This window comes from Pristis pectinata, chromosome 12 (genome assembly GCF_009764475.1).
Source record: "Pristis pectinata isolate sPriPec2 chromosome 12, sPriPec2.1.pri, whole genome shotgun sequence".
In the NCBI taxonomy this organism is placed as follows: Eukaryota; Metazoa; Chordata; class Chondrichthyes; order Rhinopristiformes; family Pristidae; genus Pristis; species Pristis pectinata.
In genome coordinates, this window is record NC_067416.1 from 2,662,599 (window position 1) to 2,685,372 (window position 22,774).

The 22,774-nt window shown below is 49.2% G+C and overlaps 1 protein-coding gene across 1 annotated transcript in view; it reads left to right on the forward strand.

Annotated features, from left to right (window-relative positions):
• The first annotated feature begins 227 nt into the window (after positions 1–227).
• Positions 228–22,774, forward strand: part of pyroxd2 (pyridine nucleotide-disulphide oxidoreductase domain 2) — a 39,355-nt gene continuing 16,808 nt past the window's right edge. Inside the window, exons 1-8 of the mRNA XM_052027452.1 lie at positions 228–408; positions 5,071–5,090; positions 8,351–8,444; positions 11,033–11,106; positions 15,190–15,345; positions 16,573–16,726; positions 20,582–20,643; positions 21,591–21,688. Of these exons, the coding sequence (XP_051883412.1) occupies positions 291–408; positions 5,071–5,090; positions 8,351–8,444; positions 11,033–11,106; positions 15,190–15,345; positions 16,573–16,726; positions 20,582–20,643; positions 21,591–21,688 (776 nt within the window). The 5' untranslated portion in view covers positions 228–290. The remainder of the gene's footprint in view (positions 409–5,070; positions 5,091–8,350; positions 8,445–11,032; positions 11,107–15,189; positions 15,346–16,572; positions 16,727–20,581; positions 20,644–21,590; positions 21,689–22,774) is intronic.

Genomic DNA, 22,774 nt, shown 5'->3' on the forward strand with positions numbered 1-22,774 from the left:
AGAGGGAATGTTGGAAGCGCACGGGGGGGGGGGGTGGGGGACGGGACTAATGGGATTGTTTGCCCCCTCAGACGCTGCTCGACCCCCTGAGTTCCTCCAGAAGATTATTTCTTGCTCCAGATTCCAGCATCTGCAGTTTCTCGTGTCCGCAGAAGGGAATTGTTCTCCAGGGAGCTAGCACGGAGGCGATGGGCCGAGGGGAAGCTGCGCGGGCCCAAGGTTCTGCTGGTCAGGGGTGGATCCGCCCCCTCTGTTCCTGTTGACGGGGCCGAGCTCCGCTTTCTGGGACTATGGCGATCGGCTGGGAACGTGTCTGTCTCCGCCGGATCCTGCTGAGGGTTCCCGGGAGCCGCGGCAGCGCCGGGACCGGGCTGCGGGCGCAGTACGACGCCGTGGTCATCGGGGCAGGTGGGTGTCCGCTGAACAACCTCTGCCAAACGTCAGGGGCAAGGGGAGGGGTGCGGGCTCCGGCCGCAGGAGAGGGTCCACACCGTAACCGGAGTGAGAGGCGAAAGAGACCTCTCACTGCCAACCCCGTCACTTGATGCTGTCTGTGTGTGTGTGTGTGTGTGTGTGTGTGTGTGAGATAGACTATCTGACTGCTCCAGAGGCCAGGTGAATTCAGAGTGTCTGTGTGTGTGACGGAAAGAGGCTGAGAGACAGTGTCAGTCTGTGAGAGTGTGTGTGTGTGTGTGTGTGAGGGGAGGGAGTGTGTGTATGAGGGGAGGGAGTGTGTATATGGGGAGTGTGTGTTTGAGAGAGAGAATGTGTGTGTGTGTGTGTGTGTGAACATGCCACATGCTCAGTGTTACTCTGCCCAGTGTTTACTCTCTTGCCTGTGCTGTGCATAACTGGAATTAGAACTTTCTTTTAGTAACTGATCTCGCAGCGTGAGTTCCTGAAGTCTGAGGATGTTGGTTCAGTGCCAACCTCACTGTGAACACTCTGCCTTCTGCTGGTAGTTCACATGGACACAAACCCTCTCCACGGAGTGTTAGGACAGAGGTGTTTACCTTATTGAGATACCAACTAAAACTGGTGCCATGCTCCGGGAATCAAGTACCTGGTCCTGTCCAGCTCCTGTCAGCTGTTTGCATCACAAGCCCTCACCTCATCCCGTCCTTGGGGAAACTGGAAGAACAAGCTTAGACACTGATGGGTTTGGACTGAGTCCAAGTTGCTGACTTGCGGTAGGGAGCAGGGTGAGTTTGATGTAGATGAAATGGAGTTTAGAAGATTGAGAGAGATCTGAGAGAGGCGCCAGCTCCTGTGAAGGACGGGCACAGTGAGTGTTGAGGGGTTGTTTCTCTGGGGGCTCCACCTCAGGATACAAGGCTGCTCGTTTGAAGCTGCTACCCTCTCTATGCCTTTTATAATTTTATGTAACTCAGTAAGGTCATTCCTGGGTCTCCTTCACTCCAGGGGAAACAAGCCTAGCCTATCCAATCTCTCCGTGTAACTAAAGTCCTCCAATCCGGGCAATGTCCTGGTGAATCTCCTCTGCACCCTCTCCAGCACAACCACACATTCCTATAGTGTGGTGACCAGAACTGCACACTGTGCTCCAAGTATGGTTTTGTAAAGTTGCAAAATAACCTCTCAATCTTTATAGAACAGTACAGCACAGTAGGGGCCCTTTGGCCCACGATGTTGTGCCGACCTATATAAACCTACTCCATGATCAATCTAACCCTTCCCTCCTACACAGCCCATAACCCTCTATTTTACTTACATCCATGTGCCTATCTAAGAGTCTTTTAAATGTTCCTGTTGTATCAGCCTCTACCACCACCCCCGGCAGTGCGTTCCAGGCACCCACCAATCCCTCTGTGAAAAGCCTACCTCTGACATCTCCCCTAAACTTTCCTCCATGCACCTTAAACAGATGTCCTCTGGTGTTGGCCATTGCCGTCCTGGGGAAAAGGTGCTGGCTGTCCACTCTATCGACGCCCCTCATAATCTTATACACCCCTATCAAGTCGCCTCTCATTTTCCATCACTCCAAAGAGAAAAGCCCTTGCTCGCTCAACCTATCTTCATAGGATATATTCTCTAATCCAGGCAGCATCCTGGTAAATCTTCTCTGCATCCTCTCTAAAGTTTCCACATCCTTCCCATAAAGAGGCGATCAGAACTGAACACAATACTCCAAGTGTGGTCTAACCAGAGTTCTATAGAGCTGCAACATCACCTCGTGGCTCCTGAACTCAATTCCCCGACTAATGAAGGCCAGCACACCATATGCCTTCTTAACTACCCTATCAACTTGCGTGATAACTTTGAGGGATCTATGGACTTGGACCCCAAGATCCCTCTGTTCCTGCACACTGCTCAGAATCCTGCCATTAACCTTGTACTCCGTCTTCAAGTTCGATCTTCCAAAATGTATCACTTCACACACTTCCAGATTGAACTCCATCTGTTACCCTCCAACTAACTCTGCATCCTGTCTATATCCCATTGTAACCTACGGCAACCTTCTACACTATCCACAACACCACCAACCTCTGTATCATCTGCAAATTTACTAACCCACGCCTCCACTTCCTCATCCAAGTCATTTATAAAGATCACAAAGAGCAGGGGTCCCAGAACAGATCCCTGCAGAACACCACTGGTCACCATCCTCCAGGCAGAATATGCTCCATCTACCACCACCCTCTGCCTTCTGTGGGCAAGTCAATTCCGAATCTACGCAGCCAAGTCTCCATGGATCCCATGCCTCATGACTTTCTGGATGAGCCAACCATGGGGAACCTTGTCAAACACCTTACTAAAGTCCATATACACCACATCCACCACTCGACCTTCAATTTGTTTTGTCACCTCTTTGAAAAACTCAATTAGGTTCATGAGGCATGACCTGCCCCTCACAAAGCCATGCTGAAGATCCCTAATAAGACTGTGCTTCTCCAAATGCTCGTAAATCCTGTCTCTGGGAATACTTTCCAATAGTTTGCCCACCACTGACCTAAGACTCACTGGTCTATAATTCCCAGGATTATCCCTATTACCTTTCTTGAACAATGGAACAACACTTGCCATCCTCCAATCCTCTGGTACCGCTCCCGTGGCCAGGGAGGATGCAAAGATCATTGTCAAATATTCTATGTCATTTATATTCTATTTCCTGACCTATAAAGGCAAACATGGCATATGCCTCCTATCTACCTATGTTGCCAATTTCAGGGAACTATGGACTTGAACCCCAAGGTCCCTCTCTCTCTGTTCACCACCATTCCTTAGCACCCTACCATTTACTGTATATGTTCTACTCCTATTTGACTTCCCAAAAGGCATCATCTTGTACCTGTTGGGATTAAATTCCATCTGCCAATGCTCTGTCCAACTTTCCATCTGATCTATATCTTGCGGTGGCCTTGGACAAGAAATCCAAGGCGAGCTGGCTAATTGGATCCAAAATTGACTTGGTAATAGGATACAGAGGGTGGAGGAGAGATGATTTTCTGATTGGAAGTCTGTGACCAGTGTGTGTCGTAGGGATCTTTGTCGTTTGTGATATAGGTATATTAGCAGCCTCAGACAACCTTCCTCGCTATCCGCAACGTCACCAATTTTCATGTCATCCACAAACTCACTAATCATTCCTCCTACATACATGTCCTTTGCCTCGTCACCAGGGACCTTGTCCTATTCCATCGAGGCTGGATCTCTGCTCCCGTGAAGCTCTCCTCCTGGCTCTTTTCCTTCTACTTTGATGAGTTTCTGGTGACTCTCTTTAAAGCCTCCCTCCCACTGAGTCCTAACCCGCGAAGGATTGAAGGCTGATCTACTACGGTTCATGCTGGGATTTAGAAATGGAGGGGATGGGTGTCAGGGGATACCATGAATTCAGATCCGATTCATTTATTTTTTATCACTGGCTTGTATGACATGAAATGTGCTGTTGTGTGGCAGCAGTACAGTGCAAAGACATAAAATTAGTATAAATTACAATAAAAAATAGTGCAAAAAAAAAGGATTAACGAGGTAGTGTTCATGGGTTCATGAGCTGTGTAGAAATCTAATGGCAGAGTGGAAGAAGCTTAGTGTGGGTCTTCAGGCTCCTGTACCTCCTCCCCAATGGTAGTAACCAGAAGAGGGTGTGTCCCGGATGGTGAGGGTCCTCAATGATGGATGTCACCTTCTTGAGGCACCGCCTCTTGAAGATGTCTTCGATGGTGGGGAGGGTTGTGCCTGTGATGGAGCTGGCTGAGTCTACAACCCTCTGCAGCCTCTTGTGATCCTGTGCATTGGAGCCTCCATACCAGGCAGTGATGCAACCAGTCAGAATGCTCTCCACTGTACCTCATAGAAACCTCTTCAAACTCCTCAAACTCCTAACGAAGTACAGCCGCTGGCACGCCTTCTTCATTATTGCATCAATGCGTTGCTGATTTCCGTGACTTTTGATCTCTGTGACATTCTTGAAAAACACATGTTTTGTGAATGTTGATCCAGCCTGGCTGCCTTACACTGCAGGAGATGCCTCACCCTGACATTGACACTGTAAGCATTGGTCAGGGTTAAGCACAAGTCTCTGTTGCCCCAGTGCTCACCCTCTACTGGCACTAACGTGGGCTCCTGAACAATGGATTCATTCTTCCTGTGACTTTATTCTCTCTTAGGCTTTAGAACAGAGAACACAGAACAGTACAGCACAGGAACAGGCTCTTTGGCCCACTATGTTGTGCTGAACTAATTAAATTAGTAATTAAATGCCTAACCAAACTAATCCCCTCTGCCTACCCAATGTCCATATCTCAGCATATTCACATGCTTATCTAAGAGCCTCTTAAATGCCTCTATTGTATTTGTCCCCCCACCACCACCCCTGGCCTAACTGCAGACAATTTTTCCATGATTTTGAGAAAATATGCCTTGACAAACTTTGTGAATTATGTCCAATTTTACTGTGACAAAATCCTAGCCCTAATTATGGTACAGGTGCTGTATAAATGTATTTGTTGTTCATTGAAGCTATCACCTGATGTACTAAATCAGGTTACTTTGCTAATACTGTGTGTTATCTTGACGTAACCAATTGACATTTTCTCTTTGTTTCCCTAGGCCACAATGGGCTCACTGCTGTATGTATACCTTTTGACTTTTATGCTAATTGAGGTATCGGTCCTAAGACATCTTTATTAATCATGTGCGCATCGAAACACACAGTGAAATGCATCTTTTGCGTCGAGTGTTCTGGGGACAGCCCGCCAGTGTCGCCACGTTTCCGGCACCAACATAGCACGCCCACAACTTCCTAACCCGTACGTCTTTGGAATGTGGGAGGAAACTGGAGCACCCAGAGGAAACCCACGCAGACACGGGGAGAACGTACAAACTCCTTACAGACAGCGGCCGGAATTGAACCCGGGTCGCTGGTGCTGTAAAGCGTTACACTAACCACTACACTACAGTGCCTGCCCTACTTGAATCGAGGGAATGATTAATGCCAGCCGTAGCCCAGACTGTGTGCTCCCTGCACTGTGCACCCCCGGCAAATGGTGAAAACCCCTTGGCTGTCCTCTAACAGTGCACGGTTCCTCCAGAGAGAGGGAAGAAGGAGCCAGGCTGACTCCCTGATTCCTTGCTGCTCAGTTTGGAATGATGTTGGGAAAAGGCTGCAGACTCAGTCTTGGGCAGTGAGAGATGGGTTGGGGGGGTTGTTTCTGAGGGAGAATCAAGGCATACCATAACCCTCCACAAGAAGAGTGGGTTAGCAGATATCATCAGAGAGACTGTTAAATAATTAAAGGTCTCAGGGATGACAAGACAACTGGAGATGGGAACCTGCTGGTCCATCTTAGTTCAGCCATGCTGCAGGCAGGTGGGATTAGTTAGATTGCCATCATGATGGGTGCAGACATGATGGGCCGAAGGGCCTGTTCCTACGCTCCACTGTGTTCTATATTCTGTGTTCTATGTTCCGTGTTCGACGCTCCGCATTCTGTGTTCTATGTTCCGTGTTCGACGCTCCACGTTCTGTGTTCTGTGTTCGACGCTCCGCATTCTGTGTTCTATGTTCCGTGTTCGACGCTCCACGTTCTGTGTTCTGTGTTCTATGTTCCGTGTTCGACGCTCCACGTTCTGTGTTCTATGTTTTGACCCTGCATTCCATCCCCGATTATCCTTTGACATGATTTCTGGCCAACCTTCGCTTTCTTGAGAGTTCACCCCAAGCACTGAGCTCTCTGTGTGAGGGAGAACTTCCCGATTACTGTCCTTAAACTCTCTGTGCCCTCTCTCACTGCCATTATTAGCAAGAAGTGTAAACGTGACTAAGTGGGCAGGTCCTGAGCCGCGGGATTACATCGGCACAGGGCCCTCTCCAGCAGAACGATCTCACAGAGATTGTGTCATCGAGAGATACAACATGGAAATAGGCCCTTCGGCCCACTGAGTCCATACTATCATCACACGTTTAATTTAATCCCATTTTTTATTCCCTTCACATTCTCATCAACTCCCCCCAGATTTTACCACTCACCTACACACCAGTGACCAGAGTAACCCACTGACCTGCACGTCACTGGGATGAGGGAGGAAACCGGAGCCCTGGGGAAACCCACACGGTCACAGGGAGAACATGCAAACTCCACACAGACAGCACCCGAGGATTGAACCTGGGTCCCTGGAGCTGTGAGGCAGTGGATCTACCAGCTGTGCTACAGTGCTTCCCACTGTGGTACTGAGGGAATGCCACACTGTTGAATCATTGTCCTTTGGACAAGATGGTAAGCTGAAGCCACTCTCTAAGGTGAAAGATCTTAAAGCAGATTATGGAAGTGGAGAAGATAAGGGGAGTTATTCCCCCTCTAACAATCAAATGAAGCAGGTGTCTGCCCAACATCACACATCCCTTTGTGGGATCTTGCCATGCACAAACTAGCTGCTGAGTTTCCTATGTTACAATAGTCACTACGGCATCAACAGAACATAATTTGCTTGTGCCTAAGCAGTTCTTTGGCAATAAAACTTATCCTTGTTTTCAAACACCCCTCCCTCCCCCATCTCAGTGACTCCACCCAAACCTTCCAAGTCTCCAATTCAGGCCCCTTGATCATCCCCAGTTTGTTTAGCCCATCACCGGGAGCTGTGCCTTCAGCAGCCTGGGCCGCAGTTCTGGAATTCCCTCCCTAACCCTCTCTACATCTCTCTGCTACTTTCAGATGTTTTCACTCACTTCACTGAGCTCTTGGTCTCCTTCACCAGATGTCTCCTAATGTTTCTTGGTGTCAGATTTTATTTGAAAGTGATCCTGTGAGATACCCTGGGATGTTTTACAATGTAGTATAACCGTACTATCTAATCACAAGCTGTTATCATTGAGAGTGTATTCAAATGTGTTCTGAAGAACTGGATTCCAGGAAGCTCTAAGTTTGACCTTTGTTGTAGCATCTGAGTGCACAAACATTTGAACTAAGAGCAGGAGTAGGCCACTCGGACCCTCAGACCTGTCGCACCAACATGGTTGATCTGATTGTAATCTCAACTCTGCATCCTGTTCTAACCCCAATAAATTTTTAACCCCTTGCTTAACAAGTATCTAAACCACAGCCACAAAAATATTCGAGAACTTTGCTTCTGCTGTCTTTTCAAAATCAAAGTCGAAGTCGAGTTTATTGTCTTCTGCACGTCCATGTGTGCACAGGTGCAATGAAAAACTTACTTGCAGCAGCATCACAGGCACAGAGCATCAGATAAGCAGCATTCACAAGAAAAACATAAATTAAACATAAATTATACCCAATTTTTACAAGAAAGAATACAATCAGAAAATCAAAAAACAAAGTCCATTGTAGTGCAAACTGATCATAGTATTTCTATACTGAGGTAGTGATTAGGGTTGTGCCGGTTGGTTCAAGAACCGAATGGTTGAAGGGAAGTCGCTGTTCCTGAACCTGGTGGTGTGGGGACTTCAGGCTTCTGTACCTCCTGCCCGATGGGAGCTGCAAATGTTGAGTCCAGAAGGCTGCAATGTGCTCAGTCAGAGGATAAGGTGCTGAGCCTTGAGCTTTTGGGAACAGTGATAATGCTGAGGGAGAGAGCAAGGTCAGAGTGGGATAGAGAATTAAAGTGACAGGCTACTAGAAGCCACTCTTACAGTGATGGACAGTCCCCGCCCCATCTCCCTATGTCCCCCAAGGGTCACAACACCCCAAGAGAAAAATATTTGCTCCCCGCTGACTTAAATGGGCGGTCCCTTATTCTTGAAGTGACCCCTAGCTCTAGATTCTCCTACAGGAGGAGACATCCTCTCCACATCCGTCCTGTTCAGACCCCTCAGGATCTTGTATATTTCAGTCAAGTCCCCTCTTGTTCTTCTAAACTCCAGTCTCTCTTGCAGGCTGCCTACCTACAGAAGTCTGGGGTGAACACCGCTGTGTTAGAGAGACGGCATGTCATCGGTGGGGCGGCTGTCACTGAGGAACTGGTTCCAGGTGGGTGTGGCCATTGCCTGATTGGGTTCAAGGGGCTTCGGCTGTGTCAATCAGAATTAAACACAGAGGGTGCTGGAGATACTCAGCAGGTCAGGCAGCATCTGTGGAGTGAATGTTTCAGGTCAGTGACCTTTCATCAGAACTGAGAGTGGTTAAAGACGAAATCTGTTTGAAGAAACAGCGAGAAGGGGTGGGGTGGGGGGGGGGTAGAGGACAAAAGGGAGGGTCTGTGATTGAGTCGGAGGGATGGAAGTGCAGAGGGAGGATGCTGATGCAACAAGTAAAGAAAAGAATGAATGATGGGTTGGGAGCAGCTGCCCATTCTACACATGCCCCTGTGATCCATGAACAGAACCTGGTAGTGTTCACAGCCCAGTCCATCATGAAAACCAGCCTCCCCTCCATTGACTCCGTCTGCACATTCCACTGCCTTGGGAAAGCAGCCAATATAGTCAAAGGCCCCCTCCCGTCAGGCAGAAGATACAAAAGGTTGAAAGTACGTACCACCAGGCTCAAGGACAGCTTCTATCCCGTTGTTATAAGGCTCTTAAATGGATCTTTTGTACGATAAAGATGGACTCTTGATCTCACCATCCACCTCGTTGTAGCCCTTGCACCTTATTGTCTGCCTGCACTGCACTTTCTCTGTAACTGTAACACTTTATTCTGCATTCTGTTATTGTTTTCCCTTTGTACTACCTCGATGTACTTGTGTTTTGGAATGATCTATCTGGATGGCAAGTAAGTCAAAAGCTTTTCATTGATTCTCGGTACATGCATCAAAAATAAACCAATTCACAATTACTCCCACCACAGATTAATCGGATGTTGGCCACGGTTCAGAGGGTGAAACACCAGTCCCGGGTTGTGGGATTGAGACCCAGTCCAGGAGAAGTGGGTGAAGGAGAATCATTGTCTGAAGTGTTGAACTCGATGTTTGGAAGGCTGAGGTGTGTTCAGTCAGAAGGTGAGGTGCTGTTCCTCAGGTTTGTGTTGGAACAGTGATGAAGCAAAGACCAGGGAGGTCACATTAGTGTGGGGAACTAATGTGAGAGGGAACTGGAAGCCTTGTCTTCACACATGGACACTCATCTGGCAAAGAGCTCTTAAACACCAACACTAGTGGGAAAATTCTACAGGCTGCTTGGATTAAACTAGGGAAGTGGACACAGAGGTAGGATGGGGTCTTATGTTGTACGGAAGGTGGACGCTGATGTTCTCCTGGAGTCAATATCCATCCTTCGAGTAGAAATTTGATTATTGGGTCATTACCTTGTGAGTGAGAGCTTGCTGTGCACAGATTACATGCCAAGTTTCCAACATTACTACACTTCAAGAAGTCCTTTGTGAGCTCCGGACTGCTTTGGGATATCTTGAGGTGGTGAAAGGTGCTATTGAAATGCGAAGCTTTTATTCTAAAAGACAAATATCATGTGACTGCATGTGATCCTCTCAGCAGGAGCTGATTATATCCAGTCCAAAGAACAGGAGTTGGGAATCAAGCAATAATTAACGGAGTTTGGTAAAATCTACAGTAGTATGTAACATACAGGATGGACTCATAAACTAACCAGCAGATTAGTAGGTTTCTGTAGTCAGGTAACAGGATAGACATCCCAAAATATTTTATAGCCAATGATGTTCTGTTGTAATGTGGGAACATGGCAAGATCCCTCAAACTGCAATGTGATAGTGAGTGGATAATCTCCTCCATGATGATGTGAATTGAGGGGGGAACATTGGACAGGACACTGGGAGAAATCCCCTGCTCCACAAAAGTAGAAATGAGATCATTTACATCTACTGAGATGGTCTTGGTTTCACATCCCCGACAACATACAGTATAGCACCTCCAAAAGTTTGTCACTGGCTGCAGTGTGTTGAACCGTCAGCCTGCGTTTTTGCTCTCAAACTCCTAGACTGGGTCTCGATCCCACAACCGGATTGCAGTGTGTCACCCTCTGAACTGTGGCCAGCATCCCACTAATCTGTGGTGGCAGGAGTGTCCAGGATCACAGGGCACCTGTAGAACGGGCAGCAGGGTGCTGCAACCTCAGAGCCCCAGTGGTCTGGGTTTGATCCTGACCTCGGGCGCTGCTTGTGTGGACTCTGTGTGCAGTGACTATGGCTGGTGACCAACCCTACAGTAATCGAACCACAACAGCGCTGTTGGTACACAGGACATATTAAGTGGTGCATCGACATTATGTACAAGGTACAGTGCGGAGTCATCACATTTCAGGAGGAGCTGACGGCCTCTGAGAAGGTACAGGGAGGTTCACAACAAAGCTGCTGGACTGGATAATTAGCGTTACTGGTCAGTAAGTAGGGGATGTGGGTTGAAGTTAATTGGTAGTAAGAATAGAGGGGCACTGACCAAATATTTCACTCCAGGGGTGGTGAGATCTGAGATCCCGAGCTGGGGTTCAAACAGTTCTCAGGGAAGCCCTCGAGCTGAGATCAAGAGCAGAGGGGGTGGGACAACCCAAAGTCCATTTCTAATGCTGTGGACATGATGGGCTGAACAGCCTCCTCCTGTGCTGTACATGTCAGTGACTGCTCTCGGTTCTGTTCTTCTTCCACTGCAGGGTTTAAGTTTTCACGAGCATCCTACGTGCTGAGTTTACTGAGGCCTCGGGTCTACCAAGAACTGGAGCTGAAGGTGAGGCCGCGGCTACGAACGAGGCAAACCTGGCAAATAATTCACTGACAGGAACCCGGCTCCTGCCCTCTGCTAGGTGGCCAACCCTGGGCGGGGCCTGGCCCCTCACCGACCCGCCCCTGGCGGCAGGGTCTGGCCCCTCACCGACCCGCCCCCGGCGGCAGGGTCCGGCCCCTCACCGACCCACCCCCGGCGGGGTCTGGCCCCTCACCGACCCACCCCCAGTGGTGTCCAGCCCCTCACCAACCCGCCCGGTGGGTCCTGTCTGTCACTCTCAAACTTACCCAGGCTGGTTCCACTTTTTCAGGGTCTTGTTGGTTTGGTCTGTGATTGGCTGGGGTTGGGTTGGGTTGGGCCGGGATTGGCCGGCATTGGGTTGGGCTGGGATTGGCTGGGATTGGGTTGGTTTGTGATTGGCTGGGGTTGGGTTGGGTTGGGCTGGGATTGGCCGGCATTGGGTTGGGCTGGGATTGGCTGGGATTGGGTTGGTTTGTGATTGGCTGGGGTTGGATTGGGCTGGGATTGGGTTGGTCTGTGATTGGCTGGGGTTGGGTTGGGTTGGGCCGGGATTGGCCGGCATTGGGTTGGGCTGGGATTGGCTGGGATTGGGTTGGTTTGTGATTGGCTGGGGTTGGATTGGGCTGGGATTGGGTTGGTCTGTGATTGGCTGGGGTTGGGTTGGGTTGGGCCAGGATTGGCCGGCATTGGGTTGGGCTGGGATTGGCTGGGATTGGTTTGGTCTGTGATTGGCTGGGGTTGGGTTGGGTTGGGCCGGGATTGGCCGGCATTGGGTTGGGCTGGGATTGGCTGGGATTGGGTTGGTTTGTGATTGGCTGGGGTTGGGTTGGGTTGGGCCGGGATTGGCCGGCATTGGGTTGGGCTGGGATTGGCTGGGATTGGGTTGGGTTGTGATTGGCTGGGGTTGGATTGGGCTGGGATTGGGTTGGTTTGTGATTGGCTGGGGTTGGGTTGGGTTGGGCCGGGATTGGCCGGCATTGGGTTGGGCTGGGATTGGCTGGGATTGGGTTGGTCTGTGATTGGCTGAGGTTAGGCTGGGCTGGGACTGGCTGGGGTTGGGCTTTAATCTCATACCCGAGCTGATGTCCATCTGTTAAAAGAATGAAACATTTGGAGCTGGGTAGGTGGGTGGGAGGATGTTGAAGGGTCTGAAACCCCTGCGGGGTGGGCGGGAGGGGAAACTATCTGGGGACTAAGGTGGGGCATTTATGGTGGGCGTGGGGAGTGGTTCCTTCACCCAGAGCTCTGAGGTCACTGGGTCGATTGAGGCTGGGATTGATTGATTTTTAGGCATTGATGGAATGGGAAGTACAGGTTCAGGTGACTAGATGTTCCTGGCTCAGAATCAATAGCTATCATATTTAGCGGTGGAGCAGGCTTGATGGGCCGAATGGCCGATTCCTGCTCCTCTTTCTTCTGAACAGATACTTGGATAGGAAAAGTGTGGAAGGATATGGACCTAATGCAGGCAAGTGGGTTCAGTGTAGATAGGCTTCATGGTCAGAATGAACGAGGTGGGCCGAAAGGCCTCTGTGCTGTACAGCTCCACGACTCTATGGTCATCAGTTCCTTCTGGGTGAATACCGGGGTGGCTCTTCCCTGTACTAGTAATGGATTCTCAGGGTGTGTGGCAGACAGCTGCACCACCTGACATCGCAGGGTCTTGGTGGGAAGGCTGGCATGATTGGTGCGTTCTGGACCATTGTGGAGCCACAGACTGCTGAGGAGAGGAGGTTCACCAGGATGTTGCCTGGATTGGAGGTCTTTAGTCATGGGGAGAGGTTGGATAGGTTGGGCTTGGAGCGTAGAAGGCTGAGGGGTGACCTGAGAAAGATTATGGGAGGCATAGATAGGGTAGATAGAGTCTTTTCCCCATGGTTGGGGTATCAAGAGCACAGGGGTTTAAGGAGAGAGGGCAGAGTTTTAAAGGGGATCTGAGGGGTAAGTTTTTTTATTACACAGAGAGAGGTTGGTATCTGGAACACACTGCCAATGGAAGTGGTGGAATCAGATACAATTCAAGAGTCATTTAGACAATTACTTAAGTCGGCAAGGCATCAAATGTTACAGTCCTAATACGGGCAGATGGGACTGTAGATGGGCAAGGAGGTCAGCATGGACATGGTGGGCCGAAGGGCCTGTTTCTGTGCTGTACAACTCTGTGACTGTGTGGCACCAAGATCCCTTGCTGTTGGCCATTAGTGAGCTGGATGGGTTTTTAGGACAATTCTCTAGTTCCTCCTTCATTCCAAATTTATATCAGAAATTGAACTTAGATTGCCAGCTGCCATAATACAAACTCCTGTCTTAGGGTCTTCATAAAAACAGAAGATAGTAGAAAAACACATCGTCAGGTCAGGCGGCGTCTGTGGAGAGAGATAAACAGAGTTAATGTTTCAGGTCTGAGACTCTCCATCAAAACCTGAAACATTAAACCCGTTTGTCCACAGACGCTGCCTGAACTGATGAGTGTTTCCAGCATTTAGAACATAGAACATAGAACAATTACAGCACAATTCAGGCCCTTCGGCCCACAAAGCTGTGCCGAACATGTCCCTACCCTAGAAATTACTAGGCTTACCCATAGCCCTCTATTTTACTCAGCTCCATGTACCTATCTAACAGTCTCCTGAAAGACCCTATCATATCAGCCTCCACCACCATTTCCGGCAGCCCATTCCACGCAATCACCACTCTCTGAGTAAAAAACTTACCCCTGACATCTCCTCAATATCTGCTCCCCAGCACCTTAAACCTATGTCCCCTTGTGGCCACCAATTCAGCCCTGGGGAAAAGCCTCTGACTATCTACCCGATCAATACCTCTCATCATCTTATACACCTCTATCAGGTCCCCCCTCATCCTCCATCTCTCCAAGGAGAAAAGGCCGAGTTCCCTCAACCTGCTTTCATAAGGCATGCTCTGCATCCCAGGCAGCATCCTTGTAAGTCTCCTCTGCACCCTCTCTATGGCTTCCACATCCTTCCTGTAGTGAGGGGACCAGAACTGAGCACAGTACTCCAAGTGGGGTCTGACCAGGGACCTATATAGCTGCAACAATACCTCCCGGCTCCCAAACTCAATTCCCCGATTGATGAAGGACAATACACTGTATGCCTTCTTAACCACAGAGTCAACCTGCGCAGCCGCTTTGAGCGTCCTATGGACTCGGACCCCAAGATCCCTCTGATCGTCCACACTGCCAAGAGTCCTACCGTTAATACTATATTCCGCCAACATATTTGACCTACATTTCTTGATTTTATTTTGGATTTCCGGCCACTGAAATATTTTTATTTTCATATCCTGTCTTTGAGTCATTAGTCTATGTTTCTGACTGGTCCATTAATATAACTGTACTGCTCCTGTTCCCTTGGAACCGGAATTGGTTTATTATTGTCACGTATACACAGATACAGCAAAAAGCTTTTGTTTGCGTGCCATCCAGACAGATTATGCCACATGTAAGTACATCAGGGTAATACAAAGGAAAAACAGAATGCAGAATATAGTGTTACAGTTACAGAGAAAGTGCAGCACAGGTGGACAAATCAAGTGCAAGGGCCACGACGAGGTAGATTGTAAGATTGAGAGTTTGAGAGTTTATCTTTTAACATACAAGAGGTCCATTCAAGAGTCTGATAACAATGGGGTAGAAGCTGTCCTTGAGCCTGGTGGTATGTGTTCTCAGGCTTTTGTATCTTCTGTGCGGTGGGAGGGGGGGAGAAGAGAGAATGTCTGGGGTGGGTGGTCTTTGATTATGTCGGCTGCTTCCCTGAGGCAGTGGGAAGTGCAGACGGAGTCCGTGGAGGGGAGGCTGGTTTGCAGAATGTCTCACATGGTGTAACTTCATGATATACTTGGGATATCTTTGTAGCTGTGACACTTTACTCTGTACTGTTATTGTTTTTACCTGTACTACATCAATGCGCTCTGTACTGACTCAACGTAACTGCACTGTGTAATGAATTGACCTGTACGATCAGTTTGTAAGACAAGTTTTTCACTGTACCTCGGTACAAGTGACAATAATAAACCAATACCAATACTCTTTCTCTGTGTCAGAAACATGGGCTGAGGGTGCACATTCGCAACCCGTCTTCCTTCACCCCAATGCTGGAGGACGGTGTGGGAGGGAATCCACCCCGTTCGCTACTGATGGGCAGCGACATGGAGGAGACCCAGAAGCAGATCGCACAGTTCTCACTGAAAGACGCTCGGGTAAGCGAAACGCCGATACTGGAGCAAGGTCAGGACCTGCAGGTTTTGGTGATCTTCTGAGGCAGTCCCTTGGGATCCAGGAAGACCTGCTTTCACTCCGGTTCTGAGGTGACGGATGAGGGAACTGCAGACTCTTCCACGGATGGGGCAGGAGGTGGGAGATGGGGGTAGTTTGTGAGGGAGTGTGCTCCTGACACCACTGACCCTGTGCTTGATTGTGCTTCTAATTCATGGGCGCCAGGTTCTCAGGATACATTCCAAATGCTCCTTCTCCGTTTTGACCGGTTATGAGTCAGGGATTCCCAAGGATCAGTCGGGATGTTGCAATTTATCAAGGTGACTGTGGGCAAGTTCTTAAATCTCTTCTTCTGTCATCGGGTAATCTTGTCCCATGACAAAACTCAGAACAGAATATCCACTTCAGGAGTCCGGGGTCAGAAGTGCAAGATCTTTCTTTCAAACTGGCGACCCTCTTGTGTTCAACTTCTCCAGGGAGCTGGAGATGGGGAGCGTTGAGGCACCAAGGTGCTGCCACTGTGTGGCAGTGAAGGGGAAGGCTGGAGAATGCTAGTGGAGGACAGGGGTGGGGATTCAGACACCATTTATAAGATAAGATTTCTTTATTAGTCACATGTACATTGAAACACACAGTGAAAAGCATCTTTTGCGTAGAGTGTTCTGGGGGCAGTCCGCAAGTGTCGCCACGCTTCCGGCGCCAACATAGCACGCCCACAACTTCCTAACCCTTTGGAATGTGGGAGGAAACCGGAGCACCTGGAGGAAACCCACACAGTCACGGGGAGAACGTACAAACTCTTTATAGACAGTGGCTGGAATTGAACCCGGGTCGCTGGCGCTGTAATAGCGTTACGCTAACCGCTACAAGCAGGTTCACGGAAAGGAAAGGTTGAGAGGGATATGGGCCAAACACAGGCAAATGGGACTGGCTCAGTTGGACAATTTGGCTGGCATGCACGAGCTGGGCTGAAAGGCCTGTTTCTGTGCTGTATAACTCTTTGAGTTCTGCCTCCAGGGAGTGTGAGGGGGGTTTGCTGGAATGTGTGTTGGGGAGGAACTGCATGATTTCAGTCCATTCCTTTGTACAGCTCCCCCCCCCCCACCCCACGGATGCTGCTCGAGTTACTCCAGCAGATTGTGTGTTGCTCCACTTTCCAGCATCTGCCGTCTCTTGCGTCTCCTCTCTACAGTCTGCCTTGTGCTTTGCAGGCATATGCTGCGTACGATGCCTTGACCAGTCGCATAGCTGCAGCTATCCAGCCTCTCCTGGATACAGTACCAGTGGACATCCCATCGCTGACCAGTAACTCCCTGAGGCAGAGGCTCCGATCGCTGCACACTGTGAAACCTCTTGTACAGGCAGGTAAGAGGCAGAGGAGGGAGCCCAGCTCGTGTCTGGTACTGAGAGCCCCACACTCTCTGTGTTCCTCCTGACCAATTATTTTTGGAAGCGCGGTGACTGTGGTTGAGTAAACACAGTGGAGAGCCAGCCCCACACTGAGGATGTGAACAGGCAACCTGTTCCTTCCCACTGGAGCTGTGAGCTCCACTGCTTATCTTCACTGCCCCTCCTCCCACCCCGCAGGGACTCCTCCCACTTTCCCCATCGTATCTGCTCCGATGGTGACTCTCCCACACCAGCAACCTGGAGGTGTCCTCTCCCCTCCACAGGGGTTGACTGAGCAATCACCCTGTTCTCCTCCCACCCTGGTCCTCACTTTCCACCCCACCAGCCTCCGCAGTCAATACATCATCATTTGCAAGTTCCATCACCTTCGATGAGATTCTGCCACCAGACACATCCACCCTTCCCCTTTCAGTATTCCGAAGGAACTCTTCCCCCTGCAATCTCTACACACTCTTCCATCTCCACCAGTATCGCCACCACCATCCCATGCGGCATCTGTGTCCTCCTTTCCCTCCCACCATCCGGGGTCACTCCTTCCAGGTGAAGCAGGGATTCACCCGCACTGCTTCTAATCCACTCGGTTTTAAGCGTGGCTTCCTCCACACTGGTGAAACCAAACACAGCCATTGTCCACAAGGACATCACTTTAATTCTCTGCATCACTCCCACTTTGACCTCTGACTTCACCCTCCTACACTGCCTTGATGTAGGCCTGAGGAACAAGACCTCATCTTTTGGCTGAGTTTGTTGAATTTCAGGTAATCACCCCCTTTTTTCTGGTCTCACTCCACAGATGTGGCGGTATCTCTTCTCAATGTTTAATCCTTTTTTTTCAGTCTCCAACAGCTGATTTTTACAGTAAGTGTTCCCTTGATGTTCTGCACTCCATCATCCACAAACTCTCTGCAACTTAAGACATGCTTAAAGTCATACAGCACGGACCCAGGCCCTTGGCAGTGTACATGCACCTGTCTACATCAATGGTGCCGAGGTTGAGAGCTTCAAGTTCCTAGGAGTGAACATCACCAATAGCCAGTCCTGGTCCAACCACGTAGACGCCATGGCCAAGAAAGCTCACCAGCGCCTCTACTTCCTCAGGAGGCTAAAGAAATTTGGTATGTCCCCTTTGACACTCACCAAGTTTTATCGATGCACCACAGAAAGCATCCTATCTGGATGCATCACAGCTTGGTATGGCAACTGCTGTGCCCAGGACCGCAAGAAACTGCAGAGAGTTGTGGACACAGCCCTGCACATCACGGACACCAGCCTCCCCTCCTTGGACTCTGTCTCTCCCTCTCGCTGCCTTGCTGAAGCAGCCAGCATAATCAAAGACCCTACCTGCCCAGGTCATTCTCTCTTCTCCCCTCTCCCATCAGGCAGAAGATACAGGAGCCTGAGGGCACATAACACCAGGCTCAAGGACAGCTTCTATCGCACGGTGATAAGACTATTGAATGGTTCCCTTATACGATGAGATGAACTCCTGACCTCACCATCTACCTTGTTGTGACCTTGCACCTTATCGTCTACCTGCACTGCACTTTCTCTGTAGCTGTGACACTTTACTCTGTATTCTGTTATAGTTTTTACCCTGTACTACCTCGATGCACTGTGTAATGAATTGATCTGTATGAACAGTGTGCAAGACAAGTTTTTCACCGTACCTCGGTACAAGTGACAATAATAAACCAATACCAATACACTAATCCTACAATAATCCTATTTTCTTTTACCCTTCACACATTCACACCAACATCCCCTCCCTCAAATTCGACACTCATTTACACAGAGAGAACGTGCAAACTCCACACAGACAGCACTCAATGTACTTAAGTACAGAATGATCTGTCTGGATGGCACACTTACAAAAGCTTTTCACTGTATCTCGGTTCACGTGACAATTCCCAGTTACTGGAGGTCAGGATTGAACCCGGGTCTCTGGAGCTGTGTGGCAGTGGCTGTACCCGCTGCACCGCTGTGCTACTTGTCTTCACGTTTTTCAGTTCTGATGAAGGGTCACAGACCTGAAAACATCGACACAGATGCTGCCTGACCTGCCGTGTGCTTCCATCATCCTCTGTTTATGTTTCGGATTTCCAGCATCTGCGGCATTTTGCTTGTTGATTTGTAGTTCGCCTGGGCTTGACAGTAAAAACGGATCAACCTCAATGTAAGAAGGGCAGCAGAATGGGCAGAGTTATGGGCTCAGTAATCCAGGTCTGGGCTGCTGACAGGGAGACTAGAAGTTCAAATCCATCAAATGCAGTGGGGGAATTCAAATTTAGTTAATTAACTGAATCTGGAATAACCCCTCGGTAACAGTGACCACACCGAAGTTCTGAAACCACCTCATTCACTAATGTCCTTCAGAGGAGGGGAAATCTGCCTGTATAATAACTCCAGACCCACCTATGTGGTTGATCCTCCAGTAACCTAGCAAGTCACTCGTTACTTGGGCAGTTAATGATGGGCGGTAAATTGGTTTATTATTGTCAGTGTACCGAGGTACAGTGAAAAACTTTGTTTTGCATGCCATCCATACTGATCATTTCATTACAACAGTACATCGAGGTAGTACAAAGAAAAACAATACAGAATGTGGAATAAAATGTTACAGTTACAGAGAAAGTACAGTGCAGGTAGACAATAAGATGAAAGTCCAAAATGAGGTAGATTGTGAGGTCAAGAGTCCATCTTATCATACTAGGGGACCGTTCAATAGTCTTATAACAGTGGGATAGAAGCTGTCCTTGGGCCTGGTGGTACGTGCTTTCAGACATTTGTATCTTCTGCAGGATAGGAGGGGGGAGAGGAAAGAATGACCTGGGTGGGTGGGGTCTTTGATTTTGTTGGCTGCTTTACCAAGGCAGCGAAAAGTGTAGACAGAGCCCATGGAGGGGAGGCTGCTAAAAATTGGTGAGGGTCAAAGGGGATATGATGAATTTCTTTAGCCTCCTGAGGAAGCAGAGGCGCTGGTGAGCTTTCTTGGCCATGGCGTCTACGTGGTTGGACCAGGACAGGCTATTGGTGATGTTCACTCCTAGAAACTTGAAGCTCTCAACCGTCTCGACCTCAGCACCGTTGATGTAAACGTTGATGTAAATGCAAGCCATGATGGTAATGGCTACATTTTTGGAATCTTCACTGAAGGATAAAGAGAATGAAGATTTCCATTTCAACAGAGCCTCTCTCAATCTCTCAGAGCCTCTCTTTATAAGATCATGAGAGACATAGATAGGATAGACTGTCCCAGGGTAGAAAAGTCAAATGCATTTAAGGTGAGAGGGGGAAAGCGGGGCCAGTTTTTCACACAAAGAGTGGTGGGTTCCTGGAACGGGCTGCCAGGGGTGGAGGTGGAGGCAGATACAACAGTGGTGTTTAAGAGGCTGTTAGACACATGAATATGCAGGGAATGGAGGGATGTGGATCACGTACAGGTAAGAAGACATTTAGTTTAATTCGGCATCATGTTTGGCACAGACATGGTGGGCCGAAGGGCCTGTTCCTGTGCTGTACTTTTCTATGTCCTGACCCATTCACAGCCAATGACGTAGCCTTCAAGTGCGTGGACACTGTTGTAATTTATAAACACAACAGCCAGTCTGTGCACAGCAAGCTCCCATAAACAGGGTTGTGATAATAAGCAAATAATCAGATACTTTTTCCATGGACTGTTGGGTGTACCAATCCAGAATATCACAGACTGTCCTCCTTTCACTGAAAGTCCAAAGCAGACTGCTTGTTTGACTTAGTAAGTAGTTCTAATGTGTTTAACACAATGTCCACTCCTGTCCTAATGTCTTGCAGGTCTGAAACTGGGGAAAGACATTCCACAGTTCTACGAACTACTGACCGCTCCGATATCCAGAGTAAGCACCTCAAACTTTCTTTAGTGATGTTGATGCTAAGAGCCCCAGAGATTGACTCCCCACTTGACTGGCTCCCCACCAGACTAGAGCCCCTTGCTGGAGTTAGGCAGGAGTTTCTACCCCCCTGCCACCCACACCGTCACCTTTCCAGGGAGAGCTGGGACAGGAAATTAATAAAGCGCAGCTGCTGGAAATCTGAAATAAAAACAGAAAATGCTGGAAACCCTCAGCAGGTCGGGCAGCGTCTGTGGAGAGAGAGACAGTTAATGCATTTGGGTCTAAGACCAGTTCTGACAAAAGGTCCCAGATCTGAGAGATCAACCGTTCCTCTCTCCACAGATGCTGCCTGACTTGCTGAGTGTTTCTGACATTTTCTGTTTCTTTTGCCGTTGGCATTAGGCCTTGAGGAATGAGGGAGCCCTGACTCGAGGAAATTCCTCTCTGCCCTGTGCTGGGGACAAGAACTTGTCTTGGCTAACGTCAGCTACCTCTGGGGCTCAGAGGGACCGGATGAATTTTGACCTGAACCAGCTGGCTCACCTGCTTCTCCTGTCAGGTTGGCAGGTGACGGGACAGTGTGAGGTGATCAATACCACACTGTTCTCCAGGTGCAAGTGGGAGGGGCAGGGAGGGCAGGTTTTGGCTTCTCTACAAGAAAAGTTCTGGCCCCACTGTCCTGTCACACCCACTACCTGCCTCTGGGACCTGGCCCCAATATTCTACAGGAAATTGCCTGGCAGTAAGGAAGGGGTTAAAGTCCCCCCATCATTTGCCAGTGGGGAGGAGGTGGTGAAAACCCTGGAGCTGTTTCCCAGTGTAAGTCCCTGGAGAGACCTTCCTCAGGCTGAACCTCTGGAACTGACAGTGTGGGGAACAGAGCGTGACTCAGTCTCTGATGTTTCTGTGTCGTCAACTCGCTGTCAACCCTTCTGTTCTATTTCTGGCAGATTCTAAATCGGTGGTTCGAATCTGAGCCTTTGAAAGCGACCCTGGCCACAGACGGTGTCATTGGAGCCATGATCAGCCCAGAGGCCGCGGGGAGCGGGTAGGACACTCACCCTCACTCTGGCTAATGCCTGCTAATGAATGCGGCTTCCCCATGTACAGGAGATAAGAGAGAATGGGCAAGGCTATTCGGCCCCTCGACCCTGTTCCTCCATCCAGCAAGAACAGGGTTAATCTGTACCTCAGTGCCAATTAACCATTGTTGCTCTGTGCTGACTGTGATGTCTTCTGTTTGACTGTGCTGACCCTGCCCCTAGCAAAAGCACATCGCCCAGTCCTGGAAACTTAAACTAACCCACTCCCACCACCAGTCCCCCAGCACAGCTTGGCTCCCCCACCTAAGCCCAGATGGACCTGGGTATCTGTGATGGGGACAGGATCAATAAGATGGACTCCCAGTATGATAAGATGGACTCTTGGCCTCTCAATCTACCTCATTATAGCCTCGCACCTTATTGTCTGCCTGCACTGCACTTTCTCTGTAACTGTAACATTTCATTCTGCGTTCTGTCATTGTTTTCCCTTGTACTACCTCAATGCACTGTGTAATGGATTGATCTGCATGAATGTTTTTTCACTGTACCTCAGGACATGTGACAATAATAAACCAATTTACCGGGTTGGGGTTTTACCTTGGTCAGACCTTGGGTATGGGTTAGGGTGTGTACCGGCTTGGCTCTAGTTGGGATGAGTTATTTCCCCCCCTTCCCCCTTCTCTTACTTGGTTCCTGCTCATCACCCACACACCCACCTTGGTGACTTCTCCCCTGGCCTATCCTTCCTACCCCCTTCCCCATCTGGTTCCATCTGTCCGTCATCCCTCCTGGTCCCATTGTAAGGGAGTGCTGCCCTGTTAAGAGTGCCGCCGTACAGGCATTAAACTGGGGTGTCTTCTGTTTGCTGAGGTCAGTAGAAAAAATGCCATGGCCACTGTTTTGAAGGAGAGATGGGAGATTTGCTCATTCCCCCAGCCAACTGTTACCTCCCAGTCAATTATCACATTGCCGTTTTAATGGGAGCTTGCTGTGTCCAAACGGGAATTCACACTACTGAGGTACAGTGAAAAACTTGTCTTGCGTACCATTTGTACAGATCAATTCATTACAGCATTGTTTTACCTTGTACT